Source organism: Myotis daubentonii, chromosome 16, assembly GCF_963259705.1.
Source record: "Myotis daubentonii chromosome 16, mMyoDau2.1, whole genome shotgun sequence".
Taxonomy (NCBI): Eukaryota; Metazoa; Chordata; class Mammalia; order Chiroptera; family Vespertilionidae; genus Myotis; species Myotis daubentonii.
The window spans coordinates 21,867,223-21,893,480 of NC_081855.1; the positions used below are offsets into that span (position 1 = coordinate 21,867,223).

A 26,258-nucleotide genomic window follows, 5' to 3' on the forward strand; every position below is an offset into this window, starting at 1 on the left:
CTAAGCCAACTGGAAAAAGGACATCCCTGCCTTGAGGTTTTTCTTTCAAGTGAAAGATTGCCCTGGGTACCTTGACATATGCTGCCGACACCCCTCCCCATGTCCCCTTTACAGTCTCAGGCCTTCCTGTGACCTTCATCCTGGTCACCTGCTTCACAGCACTTCCAGAAATGCGGCATCATCTTGTGAAGCTGAGAATGGATCAGGCTTAATTCCTACTGTACCTGCTAGTCACCTGAGAAGGCCCATTTTTCATGGTTGGTTCCTTAAGCATATTAGTGGTGTCAGATACCTTTTAACAAACTAAATGACAAGGAGCTGTTGTTTTCTCAAGGTAACAAGAGGCTCTAGGTGTGAAATTAACCCTTTCTCCTTCCCCTAGTCAACAGACTTCAGTTTTTCAAAAAAGAGTGAGTGTAGCCCTGACCGGTTTGGCTCAGTGGATAGAGCGTCAGCCTACAGACTCAAAAAAGAGTGAGTAGTGGTATCCACAGGAAGGGTTAGTGAGAGAACTGGCACCTTTTAGATCATGGTCTGTGTGGATGGGCAGCTGTTCAAGATGGAAATGAAGTCTCACTAAATGGTGAGCCATACCCACCATGTGTTCTGTCCCCTACGCTGGTCTTTCACTTTTGTTGTTGTTAATCCTCACTGAGGATATTTTTCCATTAATTTTTAGAGAATGGAAGGGAGAGGGAGAGACAGAAACAGTGATGTGAGAGAGACATTGATTGGTTGCCTCCTGCACGCACCCTGACCAGGGCCGGGGAACCTGCAACCAAAGTACAGGACCTTGACCGCATTGAACCCGGGACCCTTCAGTCCACAGGCCTATGCTGTAGCCACTGAATCAAACCAGCTAGGGCTTTTCTTCTGTTTTTGATTTCTTTTAACACATACTACTTTTGTAATTTAAAAATATTTTTAAAGGCTTATAACCACATTAAACTTTTAAGGTATCACCTGTCTGCACTCCTACCCTCCAGCTGTCATTGTTAAATATGAATACTGAGAAAACAGACTTTATTGAGGAATTCTTAAATATCTGAGAATAAGGTATCTGGATGTATTTCCTCATCCCTAAGAGTCTAAATTAGCAGATCAAATAAAGCATGCATAATCAGGACACAGAGAGGGCAGGTGACCCTCTTCAATGGAAAGTGAAATACCCCCATTAAGTAGGCAAACCTATTGATTAAAAAAAAGAAAAAATCCCAGGTTCGATTCCAGTCAAGGGCATGTACCTTGGTTGCGGGCATATCCCCAGTAGGTGTGCAGGAGGCAGCAGATCGATGCTTCTCTCTCATCGATGTTTCTAACTCTCTATCCCTCTCCCTTCCTCTCTGCAAAAAATCAATGAAATATATTTAAAGAAGAGAAGAAGCCCGGCCGGCGTGGCTCAGTGGTTGAGCATTGACCTACGGACCGGAAGCCACGGTTGGATTCCTGGTCCGGGCACATACCTGGGTTGCAGGCCTGATCCCCAGTGTGAGGTGTACAGGAGGCAGCCAATCAATGATTCTTATTGATGTTTCTATCTCTCCCTCTCTGAAATCAATAAAAATTTTTTTAAAAAAGAGGAGGGGGGTGGGAATGAGGAGGGAGAGGTCAATGGGGGAAAGGAATCATGTAATACTTTAAACAATAAAGAATTAAAAATAAAAAGATGCAGACCAATACACAGTTATCCTGAGAACAAAGTCATTTCATGTAAAATGATGGATGAGTCTTCCTAATTGCAAGTGTGGGCAACCTGATTCTTGCTTAAGCATTCCCAGCCTCCACCTCATTTTTAAAAAATGTTTTTATTGATTTTTATAGAGGGAGAGGGATTGATAGAAACATTGATGAGAGAATCATTGATCAGCTGCCTCCTGCACTCCTCTCACACTGGGGATTGAGCCAGCAACCCAGGCATGTGCCCCGACTGGGAATCCAACCATGACCTCCTGGCTCATTGGTAGATGCTTAACAATTGAGTCACTCCTGGCGGGCTCCATCTCGTTCTTTTTTTTTTTTTTTTAATTTTAACTTTTAATTTTATATAGCCATCTCGTTCTTAATGGCCATCCCACAGTGGAGTTAGCAGGAGGGTTGTAATGTGAGCAAGGTGCTCAGGGATGGGATGAGGGCCTTTCTTGCATCACTAAGTTTAAAAATTGAAGGTCCTTCTTACATTTAAAATAGTGAATAAAATGTTTTATACAAGCAGAACCAGATAAGAGAAAGAGCAAGTGTATTTGCGTTCATCCCAACTCACCCTTTAATTAGCTTAATACCCTTGGCATATGACTTAACTGAGCTCGTTTTCTAGTTCCTGAAAGTGTGCTAATATCTACCACCAGGAAGTAATGTGAGCATAAAGGTGTATATTGAGAATAAGGTAAGTGTTGGCACCTAACAGGCATTCAAATGGCAGGTAATTCCCTAAGAGGGCTGGCCCCGGCCAGTGTGGCTCAGTTGTTGAGTGTTGACCTATGAACCAGGAGGTCATGGCTTGATTCCGTCAGGGCACATGCCTGAGTTGTGGACTCGATCCCCAGTGTGGGGTGTGCAGGAGACAGCCGATCAATGATTCTCATCATTGATATTTCTACCTCCCTCTCCCTCTCAAATCACTCTATATTATAAAAGGCCAGTGGCCGGAACGCCGAAATGCTGGAAGGACCAAATGACCAGTCACCAGAAAGTGCATGGAGCACCTCTTAGTACCCCCCCACCCCCCACCCGATTTTGCACGCTGGGGCTCTAGTAAAAATGTATTAAAAAAAAAAAAAAAAAAAAGAGGGCTGGTGACTAAGTGGGAATGATGACCATGCTCAGTCTTTACAAAGGAACAAACTCCATGTGTCGAAGTGATGTTGAAAGAGAACTGAGTTCCAACCCCAGCTGTGAGGCCCAGGGACTAGTGACTTGTCCAAATCTCTCCTTCAACGAGAAGTTAGCTGAGTCATTTAGAGAAGTGGTTCTCGGACTTGAGCCTGCAGCGGAGCTGCCTGGATGGTTTGTGAAGATGTATTTGCTTGGTCCCATCCTGTTCTGGGTACAGTAGGTATGAGATGGAGCCAAAGAACTTGGCGTTTCTAACAAGTTCCCAGGTGATGCTGATGCTGCTAACCTGGGAACATTGGAGAATCACTTGCTAGACAATTCTTACATGCCAGCAGTTGAGAATTGTGTCTGTATTAAAGTCGTTTCACCAAAGACTAAACAAAGACAGCAGCCATCACCTGGTTTAAGTACATGGATGCAACACCATTTCTCCACCAAGTCTTCCCCTTTCCTATCCCTCATCCTTCATCAGGGAGACATAACCTTGAATCTCAGAAGCAAGCTTGATGTGTGTGTGACATGTCAGTGAGTCACTCAACAGGTTTTGAACAGCTAAATTCCTAAGGCTAGAACACCCCTAGGGAAAGTGGTCAGGCTCATCATCTGGATCTCAGCCTAGGGAAAGAGAAGCCCTGCAAGGAAACGGCAGGGAACTGTAACCTCAAATTACTCTGGTGCTCTTGGCCCAGCTTCCCACTTGGGGGGAAGAGGCTACTGCCGGTAGGAGGCAGGGAAACAACTGGGCTGTAAGAGCCACCCCAGCATTCACCAAGTCCTTTATCCATAAAAATGCCTGGAGACTTCTCGTGTGTCCTAAAGACACTGGGCGCTGAGCAGTAGACTGGGGATGAAAGGCAGGATGTCCAACATGTTTGGTTGGTTAGAGCATCATCCCAATGCACCAAGGTTGCAGTTTGATCCCTGGTCAGGGAACATACAAAAATTGGAGTGAACACACAGTACAGTGTACAGATGACGTATCGTAGAATTGTGCACCTGAAACCTATATAATTTTGTTAACCAGTGTCACCCCTATAAATTCAATAGGAAAATCAAGCAAAAAATGCACAAAGCAAAACTACAAAAATCAATGTCTAAAATAATTTAAAAAATAAAACACAAAGCACTTTAAAGCACAGAGAAAGCTGTGGGGTTTCCTGGGGCAAGGGTGAACACTCTTTTGGCACACATCATTCAAAATGTAAAACAAAACCGTCTCTGGGCCTTGATCACCATAAGAAGGCCAAGTCTTTTTACGAGGGGCTATAATAGGTCATTCTTGGCTTCAGCTTTCTGGCCTCAGCTGTAGAGACACCGTGAGAAAAGGCTGCTGGAGGGAAGGGTGCCTGCTCAGAGGAGGAGAGGGTCCTTGGAAACAGTCTGCAGCTGGCAGATTCCACAAGAGCCCCTACAGCTGATGCTCCAAATAGTGAGGACGAAGCAGACAGCAAAGGTAGTGCTGACACTATTAAAGGAAAAAAAGCCTTTCATCAAGGCCCTGCCACCCATCTGTCTTCCTCTATGACTGGGCTTAACACAGTCCCACTTCCTATGAGGACTCAAAGTTTTAAAGCTGTGCACAAGGAGACAAAAAAAAAATCACATCTAGGTTTATAGGCATTTAATAGTTTACCAATTGGTACAATAAGATTTTTTAATATGCAGAAAACATGAATAAATTTTTGTTTTACACAGTCTGAGAGCAACAAATCTTACTGTAAAACACAAGAGCAATATTATATACATTCCTTTACTGATTTTTTAAAATTGTGTCAACATCTTCAGTTAACTCTTACAATCTGGGGAACTGTTTTCTCCAAACACCACCTCTGAAACGTTCATGAAATCAATGCTTGCCTTCGTGTCAGTCGGTCAGAATCAACTTCTAACCCGAAGATTTTGTGTTTATTTTTGTCATCTTCAGAGTGAGCTTTAGGGATGACGGAAGGATAGGCAGGACAAGAAAGCAGCTACTTACATGATAATAGTGTAAAGATAAAAAGGCCAGTTCAGTCCAGTCGTGACTTGTAAATCCAGCTTGCCCTCCCCCCACCCCACTGGAAAAAAACAAAAACAAAAAAGCCCTTTCCACCAATTTTGTACATGTTGCTTCTCTACCAGGAGAGTCTTCTTTGCATCATCTTGATTAACACACTGGATTTATATACAGCTGGACAGAAAGAGGAACCATTTTAAGTGCCTTGTCCTTCAATCCAACACTTTTAACGTCAGTTGCTTAAGGATTATCAAGCCACCACTGTCAACAAACAAAATATCCTTTACTTTTAAATAGTTTTTCTTTAAATAAATTTACAAAAAACTATTTAATGAGTGATTATTACCTGGAAGTTCACACAGAAACAGAAAGAGGCAAACAGGAGAGCAGGGCACTGACAGTAAGGAGACTGGGCTTGGTGATCTAGAGCCAAAGCTTCCAAGGACTACAGTGAGCGCCCCATGGCCCGGACGACTTGCTAACACTAGTGATTTTAGAGCAGTGCTCTGGGCACACCATTGGTCACACCACACATGGACGAAACTGGACGGTCTTAGTCTCCTAAAGTGCAAGATGCCATGTCAAAAAGCAACTATTCTCCAAGTGATGTCTAAACCAGTTTCCGTGGCTTGCACTTCCAAGAGTGCAGCGAGGACTTCTTGGGCACATTATATTAGGGTGGCACTGGAATGTCTTTTCACACAGACACAAGTCAATAATCATCTGAGGATGCGATTCTACCAGCTTTTTATTTCATAAATAAATGGCCAATTTGATTGAGAAAGTGACAAAGCAGCAGTGAACCTCTAAACCAATTAATAAATTCCTCTACTTACAATCCAAACCAGTAACCTCATCATTGTACTTATCCCAGGCAAGGCACAGGGTTAGACAGCAGACAGAGAAAACGGGAAGAAAGGGCATCAACAGGGCAGTTTCAAACAATAGTACAGGAAACCTCTGAAAATCGGATTCTGGATGGATCACTCTCCCCCACCCCCTCATTATTCAAACAGGGCTCCTTACATTTGGATCCAGTTGAGGACCATCCCTGAGATTCAATGTTCGCTGCTTCTTAAATGGAGGATGTCTGGTAATTCAACTAAGCAGCAGGCTGTGGCAATCTCCCAAGGAAGGAAACTTTGTTTACAGAGTAACAACGTCTCTCCTTCTTTGTCAACAAGAGTCACTGTATGCTGCGGGAGAAGAACCCAGTGGACAGCAGCTTTGTTTCCTCCTAAATCGGTACCATTTTTTCCTTTATTGTTTGTATCTATGAATGATTTCTAGATGTTGTGGCTTACCCTTCAACAATTTGTGTTGCTACATGCTAAAAATGAATTAAAATACAAGACATTTATACATGTACAAACAAATGTTAAGATGCACCATTTCTAGGTATAGTTCTCAAAACAGGGCAGGAAATAGCAGCAAACAAGAACAAAGATATTTTCCATAGCTTTTGTAGAAAAATCCAGTCAGAACAGCTAAGGAGAAAACAAACAAACAAAAAAAGACTTCTCAGTGTGAGCAGGGTTGTGAGGCAGTATTGTCCTGAAAGTTATTCTACTGAGTTTAAGAAATTAGCTTAAGTTGTAATTTTTGTCCTCAAAAATAGCCATTAGTTCTCAAAAACACTTTTCCTTCCAGAGAGGTCTTTCAGGAATTAAAAACAAATAAGCAAACAAACAAAAATACACAAGCTAGACATAAAACTTTTAGTAAATATACGATCTATTCTCTGTGTATCTACAGGACATTAATTCTAACCCTTTGTCTTTTCCAGAAACCAAATTTCCATTAAATACTAAAAGGAACGTTTTAAAAACCACATTAAACAAATGAATAAAATGAAATTCAGAATAAATTTCTTTGTTAAACTGTTTTTGTTATTTCATTAACTTTCCAAATAACCATTAAAAAAAAAAACCTGGTTAGCTAAGCAATAAAATTTTTTAATAATTTGTAATGGAATATTATTTCCAGTCATAGACAAAAATTCTCTTAAATTTACTTGTAGTAACTTTGGATCACAATACACAATGTATCAGGGAAATGTAAAATGCTGAACTGCCAAATTGGGGGTAGAGGCAGATAATGGAAGTTATTTTTAAAAAAAATATATTTTTATTGATTTCAGAGAGAAAGGAAGAGGGAGAGAGAAACATCAATGATGAGAGGGAATCATTGATCGGCTGCCTCCTGCATGCCCCACACAGGGGATCGAGCCCGCAACCAGGGCATGTGCCCTGACCTGGAATCAAACCTGGGTGGACCCCCTGGTTCATAGGTTGAGGCCCAACCACTGAGCCACACTGGCTAGGCAGAAGTGATTTTCCTGTGAGTGGGAAAAATTCCCATAGACTCAGACCTAGTTTTCAGAAGCGTTAAGATCAAAAAGGGTTTATTCTAAAGCACGGTATTCCTCAGCAAGATTTATTCTATTTGTGTATTTTAGCACTTCTTCAAAAACCCAGGGCCCAAGGACATGGAGGTTGTATGTGTGTGATATACATATACAGACTTATCCACTTAATAGATAGGTCCATATGCTTATAAACATTTATATATAAACAAAAGGTGAAAACACAGTACATTTTATGCACGCTCCATTAAACCCTGTCATTTTTAACTTGCAAGTTAAACACAGTTCAAATTGGTCAGATTCCTGTTGAAAAACAAAACTGCTATATTCTCCCTCTCCCTTAAAATGAGCATACATAAGCTTTTCAATCTTTCTGTCATTATGTAATGCACATTGCACATCTCTAAAAAACATCAAAAATGAATAGTGATTTGTATCATGACACACTCAATGGGAAGATTAAATTCTACTTGGAAGTCACATCACTACACAGTCTAGTAGTATGGAGGATACAACTAGAAGTGTGTTTAATGTGGAGAATAGAAGCTTACAGTATTACAGTATTTTTTAATCTGCTTACAAAGCATTAAGACCCAAATGAAATAAATGATTTGCTATTAGCTGCTGAAATTTTTCTTATTTGAGATTTACACTCATTTTCTTACACAAATATACCACTAGCCTTTGCTTGATAGGCTGCCAAAACAAATGTATCCTATTGATTTGGCAAATGTGTCATGACAAAAATTCCATGTGTAATCCTCAATAATTACATAGATGGTTCAGAAGATTTTGAATTGTAGCCTTATTATCTATCTAACATCCTTAAAGATTTATTAAGCACACTTAAGTGATGTTACATAAATACACATTTCAGAAAAAAACCCTAATAACCACCGCTTTCCCCCAAATGAGGCCATTAAGTCAGGCACCAACAGATAGCAGAAAGAAAAACAGGAATTAATAATCCAACATAAAATGACACTGTCAATTTATTCAGCTTAGTGCCCTAGTTCAATTATTCAATTTCTGCCTTCTTAGGCCTGGTGTGACCAATGCCAGCCCAGGTTTTTAAACCCTATGGTACTTCTAGACAACGTATGTAAATTTACAGTATACAATTTGGATTCACCATGCATGAATACTTTGTGTGTAACATTTAATAAGCTCAATCTACATCCAGAATAATTTACATGAAAGGACAATATTTATTTAAACAGAGCTCAATAGGGTAACCATGGTATCATCAGAGTGCATCCAGAGGAAAATCAGGAGGAGGGGCCAAAAGAGACTCAATCAACGGCACTCCCACACCTTTACTGTTTGATCTACACTGCCAGTAACCACATATGGTGCCGTCTTATGGAAATCTGAAAGAAAAAGAAAAGGCTTTTGTAAAATCAGGTTGAAACAGATAAAATTTTTTTTTAAAATATATTTTATTGATTTTTTACAGAGAGGAAGGGAGAGAGATAGAGAGTTAGAAACATCGATGAGAGAGAAACATCAGTCAGCTGCCTCCTGCACATCTCCCACTGGGGATATGCCTGCAACCCAGGCACATGCCCTTGACCGGAATCGAACCCGGGACCCTTCAGTCGGCAGGCCGACGCTCTATCCACTAAGCCAAACCGGTTTCGGCAACAGATAAAATTTTTAATAAGCCACAACACATGCAAGTCCAAGGGCCAGGAATACCCTACGTTTTTCTATACACACCCACCCTTGGAAGGTATGAACTAGATTAGGGAAACTAAGACTTAATGATTAAAACCTGTTATTACCAACTCAAAAAAAATACCCAAACCTACCTCCACTACCACCATCCCAAATGAAGCTGAATAAACACTCAAGTCTACAAGGATAACCTATGTCTCCATTTACTGAACATATACTATGTCCCAAGCTAAATACTAATGGTTTATATTCAATTCATGTTAAATCCTTGTAACCATCTTGTGACGTGGATTCGCCCTATTCTGCTGAGGCTTTGCCTTCACCATTAGATCCATGATACTCTAATGTATTATATTTTAATGTATTCACTTTCTTCACTTCTAGAATCTGGTCCAGATGATAGTAAAGATGCTTATTAGTCCAGCCAGCGTGGCTCAGTGGGTGAGCGTCGACCTATGAAACAGGAGGTCACAGTTGGAGATTGCTGGTTAGGGCACATGCCTGTGTTGCAGGCGTGATCCCCAGTGGGGGCTTGCAGAAGGCAGCCAATTAATGATTCTCATCACTGATGTTTCCATCTCTATCTCCCTCTCCCTACCTCTATGAAATCAATACACACACACACACACACACACACACACACACACACAGGCCCAGTGCACGAAATTCGAACATGGGTAGGGTCCCTAGTGGCTGGCGGCTGGGGCCTCCCTTCCCCTGTGCCAGCCGTCAGTGCACATCACAGGAAGTGATCGAACTCCCAGTTGGTAGAACTCCCGAGGAGACACTTTGCATATTGGGCTTTTTTTTTAAAAATGTATTTTATTGATTTTCTACAGAGAGAAAGGGAGAGAGATAGAGAGTTAGAAACATCGATGAGAGAGAAACATCAGTCAGCTGCCTCCTGCACATCTCCTACTGGGGATGTGCCCGCAACCCAGGTACATGCCCTTGACCGGAATCGAACCTGGGACCTTTCAGTCCGCAGGCCGACACTCTATCCACTGAGCCAAACCGGTTTCGGCAAGGCTTTTATATATATATATATACATATATATATAGATATTTTAAAAGATGCTTATTAAACTTAAATAGCATTCCCTGAGCTTCTAGTACATGATAACTTATAACTGCCAGAAGGAAAGGGCTGAGTAATATTTCCTTTGAGAAATTTAAAACTAGTATGAGAGAAAAATTACCTATTAGAGTCATCAGTAAGCATCCTCTTCACAATTCTAGTTTCCAGAACCAAAATTGTGCAATGGAGAAAGTAATTTTTGTATTATAAGGTTGACAATGGCGAGAGAGAATTAAGGAAAGGAGAATTTAAAACAAATGACAGGAATTCACTAAGTTTTTAATCTATTCTGACCTAAAAGCCATGGTCATTTCTTTTTTTTCTTTTTTTTAATTTTTTTTTTAATTGATTTTTTTACAGAGAGGAAAGGAGAGAGATAGAGAGTCAGAAACATCGATGAGAGAGAAACATCGATCAGCTGCCTCCTGCACACTCCCTACTGGGGATGTGCCCGCAACCCAGGTACATGCCCTTGACCGGAATCGAACCTGGGACCCTTGAGTCCGCAGGCTGACACTCTATCCACTGAGCCAAACCGGTTAGGGCCCATGGTCATTTCTTACCTGGAAAAGTCCACATGGTTATTACATAAAACTTGTTATACCTGGCACTCCAAAATCTATCTGCTCAAAAAACCTCATAACTCATACATACCCAAGGAGGTAACAAAGTGTTCATGCGCATTGAGGGTCTTCATGCATCGTTTGTTCTTATAATCCCATACACGTAGGGTTTTGTCATCAGCACAACTCAAAATAAACTTGCCCCCAGAATGGAACAGAACTCCACGTACCCAGTTATCATGACCCACCTTAAAAACAAAAAGGTATTTGACTTAGTGAAGGGATAAATTACTTAAATAGCATCTATGAAAATACTGTCATATCTATGAAAACACTAAGTCGTAACTCAAAGCCCACTTAAACTACATGCACACACACATAAAAAAAAAGCCAAAAACAGACAAACAGAAAAAAAAAAGTCTAGGGAATTCTTCTAGATTAAAAAAACAAGTGGAAACTAACAAGTAAATGCAATGAGTGATGCTTGAATGACTCCTAGAGGCAAAACAAAGTTATAAAGAACACTACTGGGATAATTGGAGAATTAGTACATTAATGGTAAATTTCTTGAGTGTGATAATTGTATTGTGGTTAATGGTAGAATACCCTTGTTCTTAGGAGACACATGTTGTCATGTTTACAAGTCAAGTAACTCAAATTGTTCAAAAAATGTAGGTAAACACACACACACACAGAGAAAAAAGGTTAAAAACTGGTGACTGTAGGTGAAGGGTATACAGTCACTCATATATCTATTCACCCATCCACCTAATCCCCGTTGCAGCATTTCCATTTCTTTCCATTTAGCCTAAGAAATAATTAAAACCAGGCCCAGAGATTTAGTTAACAAAGATGTTCATCAAAACACTGCATGTAATTAATGTATAGTGAATCTAATGACATGAGCAAGTGTCATATACCTTCTAAATTAAGTTTGCTACAAAACAGAAACAAAGTCTGCTACAAAGCAGTATGTACAAGCATAACATTTTAATTTAAAAAACACCACCAAATTCATCTACAGAATAATGTAAGAAAATATCACATGGGGCTATTTAAATATAAACCAAAATTAAATCAATTAATTCACTTCTTCAGTCTCACTAGCCACGTTTCATTAGCTCATTAGCTGCATGAGGCTAGTATAGTTACACTATTGGACAGTGCAGATAAAAAAGACAACCAAGATGACATGTCCTTTGCTTTGGTTTACTCTGCTTTTGCCTTATTTATAAAACTTTATTCTCTTATAGTAAAGCCACCAATCACTAGAGGTAGAAGCCTCAACAAAAGTCAAATCACATTTCGTTGCTTGCACCAAAATAAAGCAGAAAAGATATACCCCTCCCCCCACCTTCAACTGAAAAATAGGAGCCAGAAACTTCGAGGGGAATTAATAGTGACCTGTGTTGTTACAGAAGAGGAGAGCACATGCTTTTTATTTTAAATGTGGACCACCTTTTCTAACAGCAATATTGTATATCAGAACTTGGCTCAGAACACTACTAGAGGAGAGTTTAAATTTCTAATTAATTCTTGATGATACTTCCATGTGTTTATCATAAACTTCAAAGTATAGTTAGCACCTAAGGAATCTCTAAAACTAACAGCTATTTTATCAAGTTACAAAAAATGCTTCTTGGATTAATGTCCACAGATCCTCTTGGAAATCTCTTAGGCAAACAGGAATGTCCACAATCCTGTACTATCATATACACACACACACACACACACACACACACACACACACACACACACACATACATACACACCCTCATATTGAAATCTAGGTTTCAATGGGAGAAAAAAGGGGACATATGTAATACTTTCAACAAGAATTACTAAAAGAAAAAAAAAAGTGAGCCATATAAAACAACAAAAAACTTAAAAATAGAAAAGGAAAGAAAACAAAGAAGTAGTGAGGTTATTCAAACTTACAAGGGTCATAAGGCACATGCCAGTACTGACATCCCACATCTTAATAGTCTTGTCTCTGGATCCAGATAGCAAGAATGGCCCAGGCTTGCCACTTTTTTTAGTCTATATAAAACATAAAAATTAAGTTTCCCATGCAAGAAGTTACATAAGGACTTCAAATGACTTTTATCTATTAATGATCTGTATTTCCAATTTTATAAAAATGATTTTTTTAACAAATAAAAATTGGTAAGAAGACTTAAGAACTACCTCCTTAACAAATTTCCAGTATGCTGTATAGTACATCTTCAGGACTTATTCATCTTGTTTTACTGTATCAAAATGGACAAGTTTTGTCCTGGCTGGTGTAACTCAGTTGGTTGGAGCATCATCCTGTGCACCGAAAAGTTGCTAGTTCGACCCCCCATGGGAGGCAATCGAAGGATGTTTCTCTCATACATTAATGTATGTTTCTCTCTCTCTCTCTCCTCTCTCTCTCTCTCTCTCTCTCTCTCTCCCCCCCCCCCCCCTTTCTCCTCTAAAATCAGTAAAACATACCCTCAGGTGAGGATTAAAAAACAAACCAAAAAAAGCACACATCTTTTAACCTACAGAGGCTACAAGGAAGGACCCAGATAATATAAATATTGATGTTTCTCTCTCTTCCTTCCTCTTCTCTCTCAAACCAATAAAAATTTAAAAATTTAGTTTGTACAATATCAACCTGATAAATTTAATGTTCAAGACATCTGTAATCAAGAAGGATCTTATGCCAAAGCCGGTTTGGCTCAGCGGATAGAGCGTCGGCCTGCGGACTCAAGGGTCCCAGGTTCGATTCCGGTCAAGGGCATGTACCTGGGTTGCAGGCACTTCCCCAGTGGGGGATGTGCAGGAGGCAGCTGATCGATGTTTCTCTCTCATCGATGTTTCTAACTCTCTATCTCTCTCCCTTCCTCTCTGTAAAAAATCAATAAAATATATTTAAAAAAAAAAGAAGGATCTTACAACTATACAATTTAGCATTTATATCTAAAGTCCAGATAGAATCAAATTAATGACATATTGTATGTAGCTACCACCAGAGGGCAGTAAAAAGAATTCGAAATGCAACCAGCCAGCCAAAACAGAGATTACAATAGAAGCTCCATTTAGAAATAAAATGGAGAAAGGGTGGGGGAGAGGAAAGATTCTCCTCATTCACTTGTTTTTTTTAATGTATTTTTATTGATTTTTTTACAGAGAGGAAGGGAGAGGGATAGAGAGTTAGAAACATCGATGAGAGAGAAACATCGATCAGCTGCCTCCTGCACATCTCCTACTGGGGATGTACCCCGCAACCAAGGTACATGCCCTTGACCGGAATCGAACCTGGACCCTTCAGTCCGCAGGCCGATGCTCTATCCACTGAGCCAAACTGGTTTGGGCCCTTCACTTGTAATTTTTAAAAATCCACAACAGTGCCCTAGTTGGTGTGGCTTAATTGGTTGAGCATTGTCCTGTGCACCCACTGAAAAAGATTGCCAGTTCATTACCTGGTTAGGGCACATACCCAGTTTGCAGGCTATCTGGGTCGAGGTGCTTTTGGAAGGCAACTGATTGATGTTTGTCTCACATTGATCTCTCTCTCTAAGGAAAAAATCTGTAATAGAAAAGTCTGATCAAGGGTATCAGAGACCTCCTTATGAAATATTCTTAATTTAAACAAATACTTTTTAAAAATATATTTTTATTGATTTCAAAGAGAAAGGGAGAGGGAGTGAGAAATATTAAACTGCATTCCACCAAAAATAATTATGTCCATTAAAAAAGGTGATTTTTCTAAAAGATAACTTTAACCTTTCCGTAAGTTTTATTCTGCACTGGTATACTCTTAAAACAATGGCATTTCTAATAATCTGAATAACCACTTTCCCTCTTTAGGAGAACCCCTACCCCCATTAGACAACACAGGTCAGCTGATAGCATTAATAAAAACTGGCTTAGCTGAAACCGGTTTGGCTCAGTGGATAGAGCGTCGGCCTGCAGACTCAAGGGTCCCAGGTTCGATTCCGGTCAAGGGCATGTACCTGGGTTGTGGGCACATCCCCAGTGGGAGATGTGCAGGAGGCAGCTGATGGATGTTTCTCTCTCATCGATGTTTCTAACTCTCTCTCTCTCCCTTTCTCTCTGTAAAAAATCAATAAAATATATTTAAAAAAAAAACTGGCTTAAAAATATAAACACGCCCGGCCACCCTGGCTCAGTGGTTGAGTATTGACCTATTAACCAGGAGGTCATGGTTCGATACCTGGTCAGGGCATATGTCTGGATTGTAGGCTCAATCCCTAATAGGGGGCATGCAGGAGGCAGCCAATCGATGACTCTTATCAGTGATGTTTCTATCTCTCTCTCCCTGTCCTTTCCTCTCTGAAATTAATAAAAATATATATTTAAAAAAAAATTACATCCTACATAATAAAGATGTAATATGCAAATGGTCATTACACTGTGAAGTGTAATGACCGACTGCGTAATGACCAGATCACGAATCAGCAGGAGGGGGCAGCGAGCTACAAGTGGGAGGCAGAGAGCTACAGGAGGGGGCAGGGCAGCAAGCTATGGGCGGGTGGAAGGTACAGGAGGGCAGGGCAGCGGGCAGAGAGCTACTGGAGGACAGCAGAGAGCTATTGGCGAGGTACTGGCGCACAGATTTGTGCGCAGGGCTACTAGTGTGTGTGTGTGTGTGTGTGTGTGTGTGTGTGTGTGTGTGTGTATAAAAACACCTGCAAGTTGAAGAGTAAAAAATGATAAGATTCATAATTCTGGAATACAGATTTATAAATGCATTAATGGCTCTGAAATTGAGCATCAGAAAAGTTACCTAAGGTTCTGAGCTATCAGCAATAAAATAAACTCATGAAATGACACATAAATCATAGTTACCTCAGATCCTGTTGCTTCAGAGATGGAAGAATATGAGCTTTCTGGAGCCCAGGAAATGCATTCTACCACATGCTCATGTTCTCGAAGCTCAGCCTTGCATTCCTTTGTTGCTACGACCCATACTCGCACAGTCTGGTCATTGGAACAGCTGGCTATCAGAGTGCCATCCTGATTTGGCCGCACCATACGTACCCACTCTCTATGTCCTGTGAATGTCTTCACACAGTAGCTGTCAAAATAAGTAATAATTTATGTTGTGAATAGTAATCCATTGGGACACTTCCCAGAAGCAATGCAAAACTTACAATGTATACTGGAATGAAGAGAATGACAACAAGTTAGTGAAATCATATGCAAGTCAACAGAATAAATGTACATTCCTGGTTAATAAAAGATGGGGACAGGCTGGAAAGTCAAACATCAGTTAAAATAAGCTTATGGGAGAATCATTAAGGAGCTAACCAAGTCAACAAAATCTAAAAAGTAAAATATAGAGAGGAAATCTTTTCAAAATTAAACACACACAATAAACCTAACAAAAATATTTCTAGCCATGTTGGGGGAAAAGCATGCTCTACTAATCTGGGTAAAACCAGTAGGTTAAGGTTCTATTTTAACAATCATATAATTCTAAGCACAACCAAATTAAACCTAATAGGGGCATACCTGTACAAATGTTATCTACATTTTATTTCAACCCACAGAGAGATAACCTAAAAGAAGACCACAGAGAAAATAAGCCATTACAGAGAAGATGGCTTTGAAGGACATAGATTTTCTTTTATAATTTCTCTGTTTTTTGGGGGAAGATACATTTAGATTTCAAAACTTAGTTTGAAAGTACATAATAAAATTACCATGACCATCATTATGGGTAAAAGCTAAAATTATTGGAACATTCAGAATACAATTTTGTTTAATATCTCTTTACCAGATATTCATCTAAATCTACTTACCCAGTTTGTACTTCCCACATTTTTATAGTTTTATCTCTTGAAGCAGACACTATATGATCTCCATTGGGCATGATGGCTACTGAAGAAACATTGTGGTCATGGCCTAAAACACATAACACAGCAACATTATTAAATAATATGCCACCAAGAGCAATTTACCACAAGATTTCACCTGTTTACCACAAGATTTCACCATGGGATTTTAAATAACACAGCAACTTTAAATACACTGGGCTTTATTATAAATTTGATTAAAAACTTGGATTTACACAAAAAAGGAACTAGTACCAATAAAATAATCCACAATAAATAGCCAACTCAATTTATGAATGAATTTCAAACTGTACAACTGTTTTAAAACCATAAGGTATATCATCAGTATCTGAATATGTAAGTGTGGGGCAAAAGAAGGTTTATAGCTGTGAGTATGCAAAACAGTTTATTCTTGTATTATTCTTTATTAATATTGTATTATATATTTTTATTGTTGTTATTTCATTTCCTTATTTATGATTTATCTTTTAGGTAATGATGGCTGGTAATTTAACTTACTTTTACCCACCCCTGTATTAATATACTGAATGTTTATGTACGAACACTAGGAAAACACACAAATATTTCCACTGTTCATATTCTACGACATAAAATAGAAATAAAGCTAAAAAGACTAGGTAAGAAAAATGGGGATATGATTCTATATTTAAAATAGTGGTTGAAATTATCTTTTGTTGATATTCATGGTGGTAAAAAATGCATTATTCCATATACATTATTCACAATCCTAACTAATCAGTTATCCTTGAAGGAAAGAGCCCCAGGGAATCCGCAGATTTTATGAAAGGATTCAACAGAATTCCTCTACTTGGTAAGCCTTGAATGCATTTAATTAGGGAAGAAAACACACTCTTCAAATTACACTCTCTATGTAATCATGTAGCTTACTCAAGTGCTAGCATTTCTGAATAATATGTTTAGAAAAATATTTTATTACTAACACAGTATGTATTCATTATATAAAATCCAAACATTTAAATTTCATCATGTTTAAAGAAACAAGTCTGGTTGGTGTCACTCAGTGTTTGAGTTTCAACTCATGGACTAAGAGGTCACTGGTTCGATTCCTGGTCAGAGAACATGCCTGGGTTGTGGGCTCAAGATCCCCAGAGGGGCGTGCAGCAGGCAGCCGATTAGTGTTTCTATCTCTCTATCCCTCTCCCTTCCTCCCTTTCTAAAATCAATAAAAACATATTTTAAACTAAACAAATAAATAATAATAAAAAACCCACAAAGAAACAAAAACCCTTATTTACTGAGCACCTTCTATGTGCCAGGTATTAAACCAAGATAACCAAGTACAGAAAACCTGTTTTACTGTGCTTTACTACACTGTGCTTCACAGATACTGCGTTTTCATCAACAAAGAAAGACCCTTCACCAGCAAAATAAATAAATAAATCACAATGCACTAAAAGCTCAGATTGATGAGCAGCGCTTTTTAGCAATACGTTTTTTAAAATTAAGTTATGTACACTGAGTTTTTAAAAATACAGACTACTACTATACACTTGATAGAACTGTGTAGTATAAACACAACTTCTACTATATGTCCTGAAACCAAAATATTCATGACTCACTATATTGTGATATTTGCTTTATTGTGGTGGTCTGGAATTAAACCCGCAGTATCTCCAAGGTATGCCTATGTGGTCTCATTTTATCCTCACGACAAGCCTATACAGCGGGGCCTTGACTTACAAGTTTAATTCGTTCCGTGATGGAGCTCGTAACTCAAATTACTCGTATGTCAAATCAAAAAGTGAACGAGTCAGACACGTGATGCTGGGCTGATGTTGTGGCGTTCACTGTGACGTTCGCTGCGCCAACTAGCGGTGGGGTATCTGAAGCTGGCTCGTAACCCGAATTTTAGCTCGCAACTCAAAGCAAAAAATCGGCCGAGAGACGGCTCGTATCTCGAAACACTCGTTAATCTGGACACTGGTAAGTCAAGGCCCCACTGTAATTGAGGTATTATTACCTCTATCTTGCAGATGAAAGAGGTTAAAACTTCCTAATGCCATAAGTAAACAAGTAGGCAATTTAAACCCAGATATCTGATTCCAAAGCTCTTTCCACAAAGCTAAACTGACTCAGAGAACAGTCTCCATGACAAAACCCAGACAACAACCTAACAATAAGACTATAGTATATGTATATTAAAAAGTGAGCAAGGGAATCTGGATTCCAGCTTTTACTATACCCACTCTCTCTCAACTTCAGTTTCCCAATTGAGAAAAATGATTAAAAAAAAAAAAGACAAATAAAAACATCCTACTAACAATTTCATTTTTCTCAAAAACAGATAGATGTCCTAGCAGTTTTTCTTATTAAAAAATATTTGTGGCCCTAGCCGGTTTGGCTCAGTGGATGGAGCGTCGGCCTGCGGACTAAAGGGTCCCAGATTTGATTCCGGTCAGGGGCATGTACCTTGGTTGCGGGGCACATCCCCAGTAGGGGGTGTGCAGGAGGCAGCTGATCGATGTTTCTCTCTCATCGACGTTTCTAGCTCTCTATCCCTCTCCCTTCCTCTCTGTGAAAAATCAATAAAATATATTAAAAAATATTTGTGAAAACAATTTTCATACTTTATATGAAATACTTATTTCAATAAGAGATACTTAAAGCATCATAACAAAAACAACTCTCAACTATGACTTATCCATGGACCACCTACATCATACAGTCCTTCAACAACACAGAACTAAGAATTGAATGAAGGGAACCTGCACACGGTTAGAAAACAATATTCTTTCCCTAACTGGTTTGGCTCAGTGGATAGAGCATCGGCCTGCGGACTCAAGGGTCCCGGGTTCGATTTCGGTCAAGGGCATATACCTTGGTTGCTGGCCACATCCCCAGTAGGGGGTGTGAAGGAGGCACTTGATCGATGCTTCTCTCTCATTGATGTTTCTAACTCTCTATCCCTCTCCCTTCCTCTCTGTAAAAAAATCAATAAAGTACATACATATATGTGTGTGTGTGTGTGTGTGTGTGTGTGTGTGTGTGTGTGTGTGTGTGTGTATATATATATATATATATATATATATATATATATATATATGAAGAAAACAATATTCTTATTTCTGGAATGCCATGTGAGAAATCAGTATCAAATACCACCCTCTATTCCTTACCGTGCATGGTTCTGATGCATTCAAAGCCCTGAAAATCCCATAGTTTAATGGTCATATCTGCAGAACAGGAAGCCAGAAGCTTGCCACTGTGGTCAAATGAAATATCCTGTACAGAGTCTGTATGCCCCTTAAGAGTTCGTTCAAAATCTCCAGTCTCATAATCCCACACCTGTCACATGAACAAAAAACTGGTTAATATCAACCCATCACTTTGTTTCACATTTGCACTCAGCAGGCTAGTCTGGCACCTTACTAATTAACTGAGAAAGTGACAAAGGGTCACTGTCTTAGAAATTAGCACATCTTCAGTATAAATTGGTCTTTCCTCTAAGAGAGAAAATTGATGGTGCAATTTTTAAAATGGACCTCTAGTACCACATTATCTACCATGCACCTACTTATGCTAGTGATTAAGTATATAAAGCCACAAGACAAAGTCCCTTCCCAATCTGACAGTAGGCAACAGATATGTTAATAAGTAAATTTTAGTACAAAGAGTTTCAGGGGGCTATGATAGGCATTTATATGTAGAATGAAAGTAACAATGAAGGAGTACTCAATTGTACTAGATAAGTGGAATTCAGATATCTAAGAGGCCAAGAAAAGACTTCACATGATGTAACTGTCCATGAAAAGCAGATTAACAAAAGAATGTCATTCTGATGTAAAAAAGTCACAGTCACATATTTTAAAGATAACTTTTCTAAGATAAAGAAATAATGAGCTATCAAGAATAAATATTAGAAACGCATCTTAAGAATATACTGAACTTTCATTCTGGTGGCCAAATGCAAGTGTGAAGTTAATCTTTCACCAATACCAATTATACTGCTCGAAAGTCAAATGATTAATTCCATTTTTCCCATAATAATTTCAAATTTATCTGTGGTAGGGTATATACCAACCAATTTAGAGAAATGTAGAATGGCTAAGATATAAAATTTGCAACTATAATGAATTTATGACATGCATACAATGTAAAAAAAAAATTACACATGATTATATAAAAAAGAACCTAAGAAAAACTATCTTTGAAAAATATTTAACAGAAAGCTTCTGTACCCTTCCCAATATAAACAAATTTTTTCCATGTAAATGTTTAAGTACTCCTACATGTGTTTAATTTTGTGGAACTTTGTTAGACTTATCCTTAATTGTGGTTTCTTGATGATACTATAAGTTGCATTTTTAAATTTCAATTATTCATTGCTAGTTTATAGAAATGCAATTACATTTTGTATATCGACTGTGTATTCTGTTAGTCTGTTAAATTCAGTCATAGTTTTAGTGGCTTTTTTGTACGCTCTTTGTAATTTTCTACATAGATCGTGTCTGCAAATGAAGTGTTTCATTTCTTTCTTTCAAATCTGTATGCCTTTTATTTCTTCTTCTTCCTTACTGCACTGGCTAGGCACTCCAGTATAAAAGTGTATACAACTGGTTGAGACTGGACATCCTGCCTGGCCTTGGTTTCTGATCTCAGAGGAAAGCATTCAGTTTCCACCAGTAAGTATTAGGACCACTGTAGGTTTTATCAGATACCTTTACCTTTTATCAGGTTACCTCTCCTTCTAGCTTGTTCAGTTTTTCTCATGAATGGATATTGGAATTTTTCAAATGCTTTTTCTGAATCTATTTTTTTTAAATGTTTTCACTGATTTCAGAGAGAGGAAGAGAGAGAAACATCAGTGAGAGAGGTATTTGTTCGGCTGCCTCCTGCCCCCTACTGGGGATAGAGCACGTAACCCGGGCATGGGCCTTGACTGAGAATTGAACCTGTGACCTCCTCCTGGTGCACGGGACGAAGCTCAACCAACTGAGTGACACCAGGTGGGCTATTTTTGTTGTTGTTGTATCACATTGATTCATTTTCAAATGTGGAACCATTTCTTGCATACTGGGTGCACCTACTTGGTGATAATTATCCTTTCAATGAATTGCTGGATTCGATTTGTTTATAATATGTAAGGGAGTTTACATCTGTGTTCATACATATTGGTCTATAGTTTGTTTTTTGTAATACCTTGGTCTTATTTTGTTATTTAAGTGTTTAATTTTGACACCAAGAGTTCAAAGGAACACAAGGTGTGATCTTTTTTTCTTTTTTCTTTTTTTAGAGAGAGTGGGAGGGGGAGAAACAGAAACAGAAACACTGATGTGAGAGGGACACATCAATTGGTTGCCTCTTGCATGCACTCCAACCAGAGCTGGGGATTGAGCCTGCAACTGAGGTATGTGCCCTTGACTGGAATCAAACCCCGGGACCCTTCAGTTCATGGGCCGATACTCTACCCACTGAGCCAAACCAGCTAGAGCAAGGTGTGATCTTGAAGTTCATTCCAATTTCAGTTAATTTTCTTTCCATGTATTCATTAAGTAACACTAAAACATTTTCTCTAAAATAAATATAGCCAGAAAACAAACTCTGTGTTTCTTCATAAATGGTGAGCAAACGGCATTTCAGTTAGTTTATAAATGTCAATAAGAATTAAGTTTACTTTATATTTACCTTTTGTATGATCTATAATAATAAAAGCATAATATGATAATTAGACTGGACAAACTTCCACATGAAGCGGGGGCTGCGAGGGAAACCCGAGTCCCGGGTCCAGAGGGAAGCTGGTGCCGAGAGCTGGGGGAAGGCAGGCCAACACTTGCACGAATTTTGTGCATTGGGCCTCTAGTTATAAAATAATGCTCATGATAAAAACCAAATTATAATGTACTTGAAGTAAAAGAAATTTAAAAAATCCCTTATCCTAACAATGGCATGGTTTTTTCCCCATTTTTTTCTATGCCCTTTAAGTATAGTGACTATGTATACTTCATTACTCAATTTTTCCCTTTACTTCTTATGAGTTTTTCCATGTTGTTAAAAACTTATAGCATTCTTGCCCTGGCTGGGTAGCTCAGTTGGTTAGAGCATCATCCCAATATGACATTTATGGGTTCAATCTCCAGTCAGGGCACATATAAGAAGCAACCAATGAATAAATAAATAAGTGGAAAAACAAACTGATGTTTCTCTCTCGCTCTCTCTTTTTCTAAAACAGAAAACAGCATTCTTAAAACAATAACAAAAAACCTTAGCATTCTTAAAAAAAAAAATTCCTATGGTTGGCTAAAATTTTTTTTTCTTATAGGAAACATATAAGTGAAAATCTTTGAATATTGAAAAATATCTGTCCTCATTTTGCAATACTTACGTCACACAATAATGGGAAAAAGAAAATTGGGTCAAAAAGTATAAACTTTCTAAGCTCTTCATATAGTCTGCTAAACTGTTTTCCCATTAGATTATATCAAAATAATGAGAATGCCTGCTTCATCAAATTCTTACAACCACTGGGAATTCTCATTTTAAAAAGCAAAATAGCTTGACAGATTTTATACATATTATAATTTTAATTTGCATTTCTTCTATTAGTACTGAGGCCAAATTAGCTAGTTTTCTTCCTCTATGAATTACCTCTTTATGTCCTACAGTCCATTTTTAGAGATATTTCTGTTTTTCATATTGGTTGAACTGTTTATATATTAAAGTTGGCAATCCTTAATCTGCTTTATTAGTTTAATGTATTTTGTTGTGTTGCTGTTCATGTTTTAAAACATTTAAGAATTAGTTCTAAATGACAACCAGAAATATTTCAAAAATTTAAATGGTGCAATTAAAAATATTGTTATGAAGCCCCTGGCTGGGTGGCTCAGTTGGCTGGAGCATCTTCCTGTGCACCAAAAAAAGTTGTACATACCAGTCAGTGCACATACCTAGATTGAAGGTTCAATCCCTAGTCAGGGTGTGTACGGAAGGCAACTAATCCATGTTTCTCTCTCACGTAGATCTCTCTCCCCCCCCCCCCCACCTTCCTCTCTCTCTAAAATCAATAAACATATCCTGAGGTGAGAATTAAAATTAATTAATTTAAAACAAAAATACTATAATAAACTATTCCAAATATCTATCCTCTATCAGTTTTCCTAAATTATTATAGTTCAAATGTTGATAATGTAAATGAGTGGTTCTAAAAGGAAATTCCTGAAAATAAATGAACACAACCTTGCTGTATTTACCAGATATACAAGAGAAATTAATATAATTTTAATTTTGTTATTGATAACTGTAACATTAGCTACAGCTTTTTGAGCCCTTACCATCTATCTATTTAAGTTTGCCAGGCACTTTACTACATACATTATGTATATATTATTTTATTTTAAGCAATAGAATCTTATGACATATTTTTAACGCCCCCTCCCAACAAACGAGATAACTGAGCCTTAAACATAATCCCTTTGCCCAGCATAGTCACAAGAATGGTTGCCTCTTACATGCGCTCTATGTGCTCTTTGTGTTTTCCTTTCAGTTTTTTGGAAAGTAGTTCTATCACAACCAGCACACTTAGAAATCACCTAACTTTAACACAACTGAAGAAAGAAAATATACAGAAGAGTAAATTTTTTGTTTTCATTCTACAAATTATCAAAGGAAGTAATTTATGAGAAAAAAGCTTTATGGATAAAAATAAACAGAACATTATTTATGACAGTAGATGACTAAAAATAACTTAAAATCCAAAGGAAGATCTGTTAATGTTGCTGAACAGTGCTGACACAAAGTATTTCTTTAGTATCTGACCAGCACTGTGGCAAGCAGTTTCTCCGTAATAACGCATTTAATCCTCCCTAAAGCCCTGAGATAGTTATTATCTTCACTTCACAGATGAGGAAAGGTAAGCACAAAAAGTTTATTTGCCCATGATCACGTTAATTATTAAATGGCTGGGTCAGTACTTGAACCTACAACCTGGGCTCTGGACCATTAACTACCCTATAATGCCTCCATATACAAATAAAACAATCAGTTTTAAATCATTAAAAATCATCATTCATTAGAAACAAAGAAAGGTGTTTCTAAAATGTTTAATCGAAAAAGGAAATAAAACACAAATGCTTGTTATTAATGAAATAAACATTTGTGCACATTAAATAAAGACTAAATGGAAGAGAAGTTAAGTAGTTGCTGAGATATATAGTTTGATTACAGATATAAATTTAAAAACTTCTTTTTATAGTATTTTGTTCATGGAGTAAATGATGTTTGTTGGTTCTCCATTTTCTTTTTCCTTTTTATTGATTTCAGAGAGGAAGGGAGGGAGAGAGAGATAGAAATATCAATGATGAGAGAACCATCAGCTGCCTCCTGCTTGCCCCTAACTGGGAATTGAGCCCGCAACCCAGACATGTGCCCTGATGGGGAATTGAACAGTGATCTCCTAGTTCTTAAGTTGATGCTCAACCACACCAACCAGGCAGGTTCTCCATTTTTATAATCAAACCATAGAAAACTTATTCACAGTTATAAAACAGATATAAATGACATAAACCTTGGCAATCTAAAAATAACAGGACTTATATAAAATTATCTGGTAAGTAAAGGGAAACAAGTATGTACCATTTGTAATATTTTCAAGTTGACTCCACAGATATATTTTAAGATAGCATATTTACAGTTTTGTTTATGCTTTTCAACTACCACTGCAAAATTAATAGTAAATACTGAACACCGGTTGGGTTTTCCAATGGTTAGAGCATCACCTCGAGGACCAAAGGGTCCAGATTCGATTCCTGGTCAAGGGCATGTACCTGGGTTGCAGGCCTGATCCTGGGTCAGGGCTTGTGCAGGAAGCAACCAATCAATGTGTCTCTCTCACATCGATGTTGCTCTTTCTTTCCCACACCCCTCCTTTCTACTCTCAAAAAAATTAATGGAAAAAATATCCTGGGGTGAGGATCAACAACAGTAACAACAACAAAAAAGACTGGATTCAATCTATTAAAAAAGGTTTACTTTTACCCCTATGCCTCATGATAGCAGTGCAGTTTTTTAGTACACATAAGGGAGACTATCATTAAGTCAATCATTTACATACACATCTACATACATCTGAAAAATAGCAATATATTAAGGTTTTAGGTATGTAATCATCTCAGCCTACAGAAGTACATGATGCACATGTGAATTTAAGACTCTCTTCCAATGACTCTGCAGCCTGCCCCATGGATGGCCAGCCTAAAGGATAAAAGGAAGCCACTGATTTAGAAACTAAAGAAATCACATAAGAAAAACATAAAATAATGCTTAATATGAAGAACAAGTTAAGTATAAGTCACAGTTAACTGTTTCTTGCATTTTATGTTAGACTGCGGCCGTGTGATGTATACTCTTAAACCACATTTTCCTAAATCTCTCCAAATGAAACTTAAACTGGAATAAGCCTTAAAACAGAGAAACCTACCTAAACCTTTTAACTGTATTTTACTTGTCTTTTTGCAGGTGGTTTATACAACTGCCATTGTCTGGATTAAAGGGAATTACAAAAACAACCTTTTCTCTGATTAAAAGATAAAATATTAAAATGTATTATGATTATTGTGGGGGGTAATGAAAGAAATACATAACTTATAAAGTGATAAGCACCTACATTCCTACACCCATGGAGAGAATTACTATTTAGTTTGGAATCAAAGCCAATATTAAACATATCAGGAAGAGTCTAATTTAAATAAATTCTCTATTGAATTTTTTTTTTTTTTTGCAGAACATATTCATCTGCTGAATTACTAGTGTTGTAATCCTGTATTTTCATCTATTACCTCTGCTTAAAAGTAAGGTACACATTTTCTCTCTTTCTAGGTCCTCATTTTCAGGATGTTTTTATTTCTTTCACCCAATTAAATTTAAATCTGATTTTAACAATTAC

The 26,258-nt window shown here is 38.0% G+C and overlaps 1 protein-coding gene across 2 annotated transcripts in view; it reads right to left on the minus strand.

Annotated features, from left to right (window-relative positions):
- Nucleotides 1-4,438: 4,438 nt before the first annotated feature.
- Nucleotides 4,439-26,258, minus strand: part of PAFAH1B1 (platelet activating factor acetylhydrolase 1b regulatory subunit 1) — a 72,406-nt gene continuing 50,586 nt past the window's right edge. For both annotated transcript variants that reach the window (XM_059669120.1, XM_059669119.1), the window contains exons 6-11: nt 19,498-19,666; nt 16,307-16,409; nt 15,351-15,579; nt 12,450-12,551; nt 10,603-10,759; nt 4,439-8,563 (exon numbers count right to left, since the gene is read on the minus strand). In XM_059669120.1, the coding sequence (XP_059525103.1) occupies nt 8,490-8,563; nt 10,603-10,759; nt 12,450-12,551; nt 15,351-15,579; nt 16,307-16,409; nt 19,498-19,666 (834 nt within the window). In that variant the 3' untranslated portion in view covers nt 4,439-8,489. The remainder of the gene's footprint in view (nt 8,564-10,602; nt 10,760-12,449; nt 12,552-15,350; nt 15,580-16,306; nt 16,410-19,497; nt 19,667-26,258) is intronic.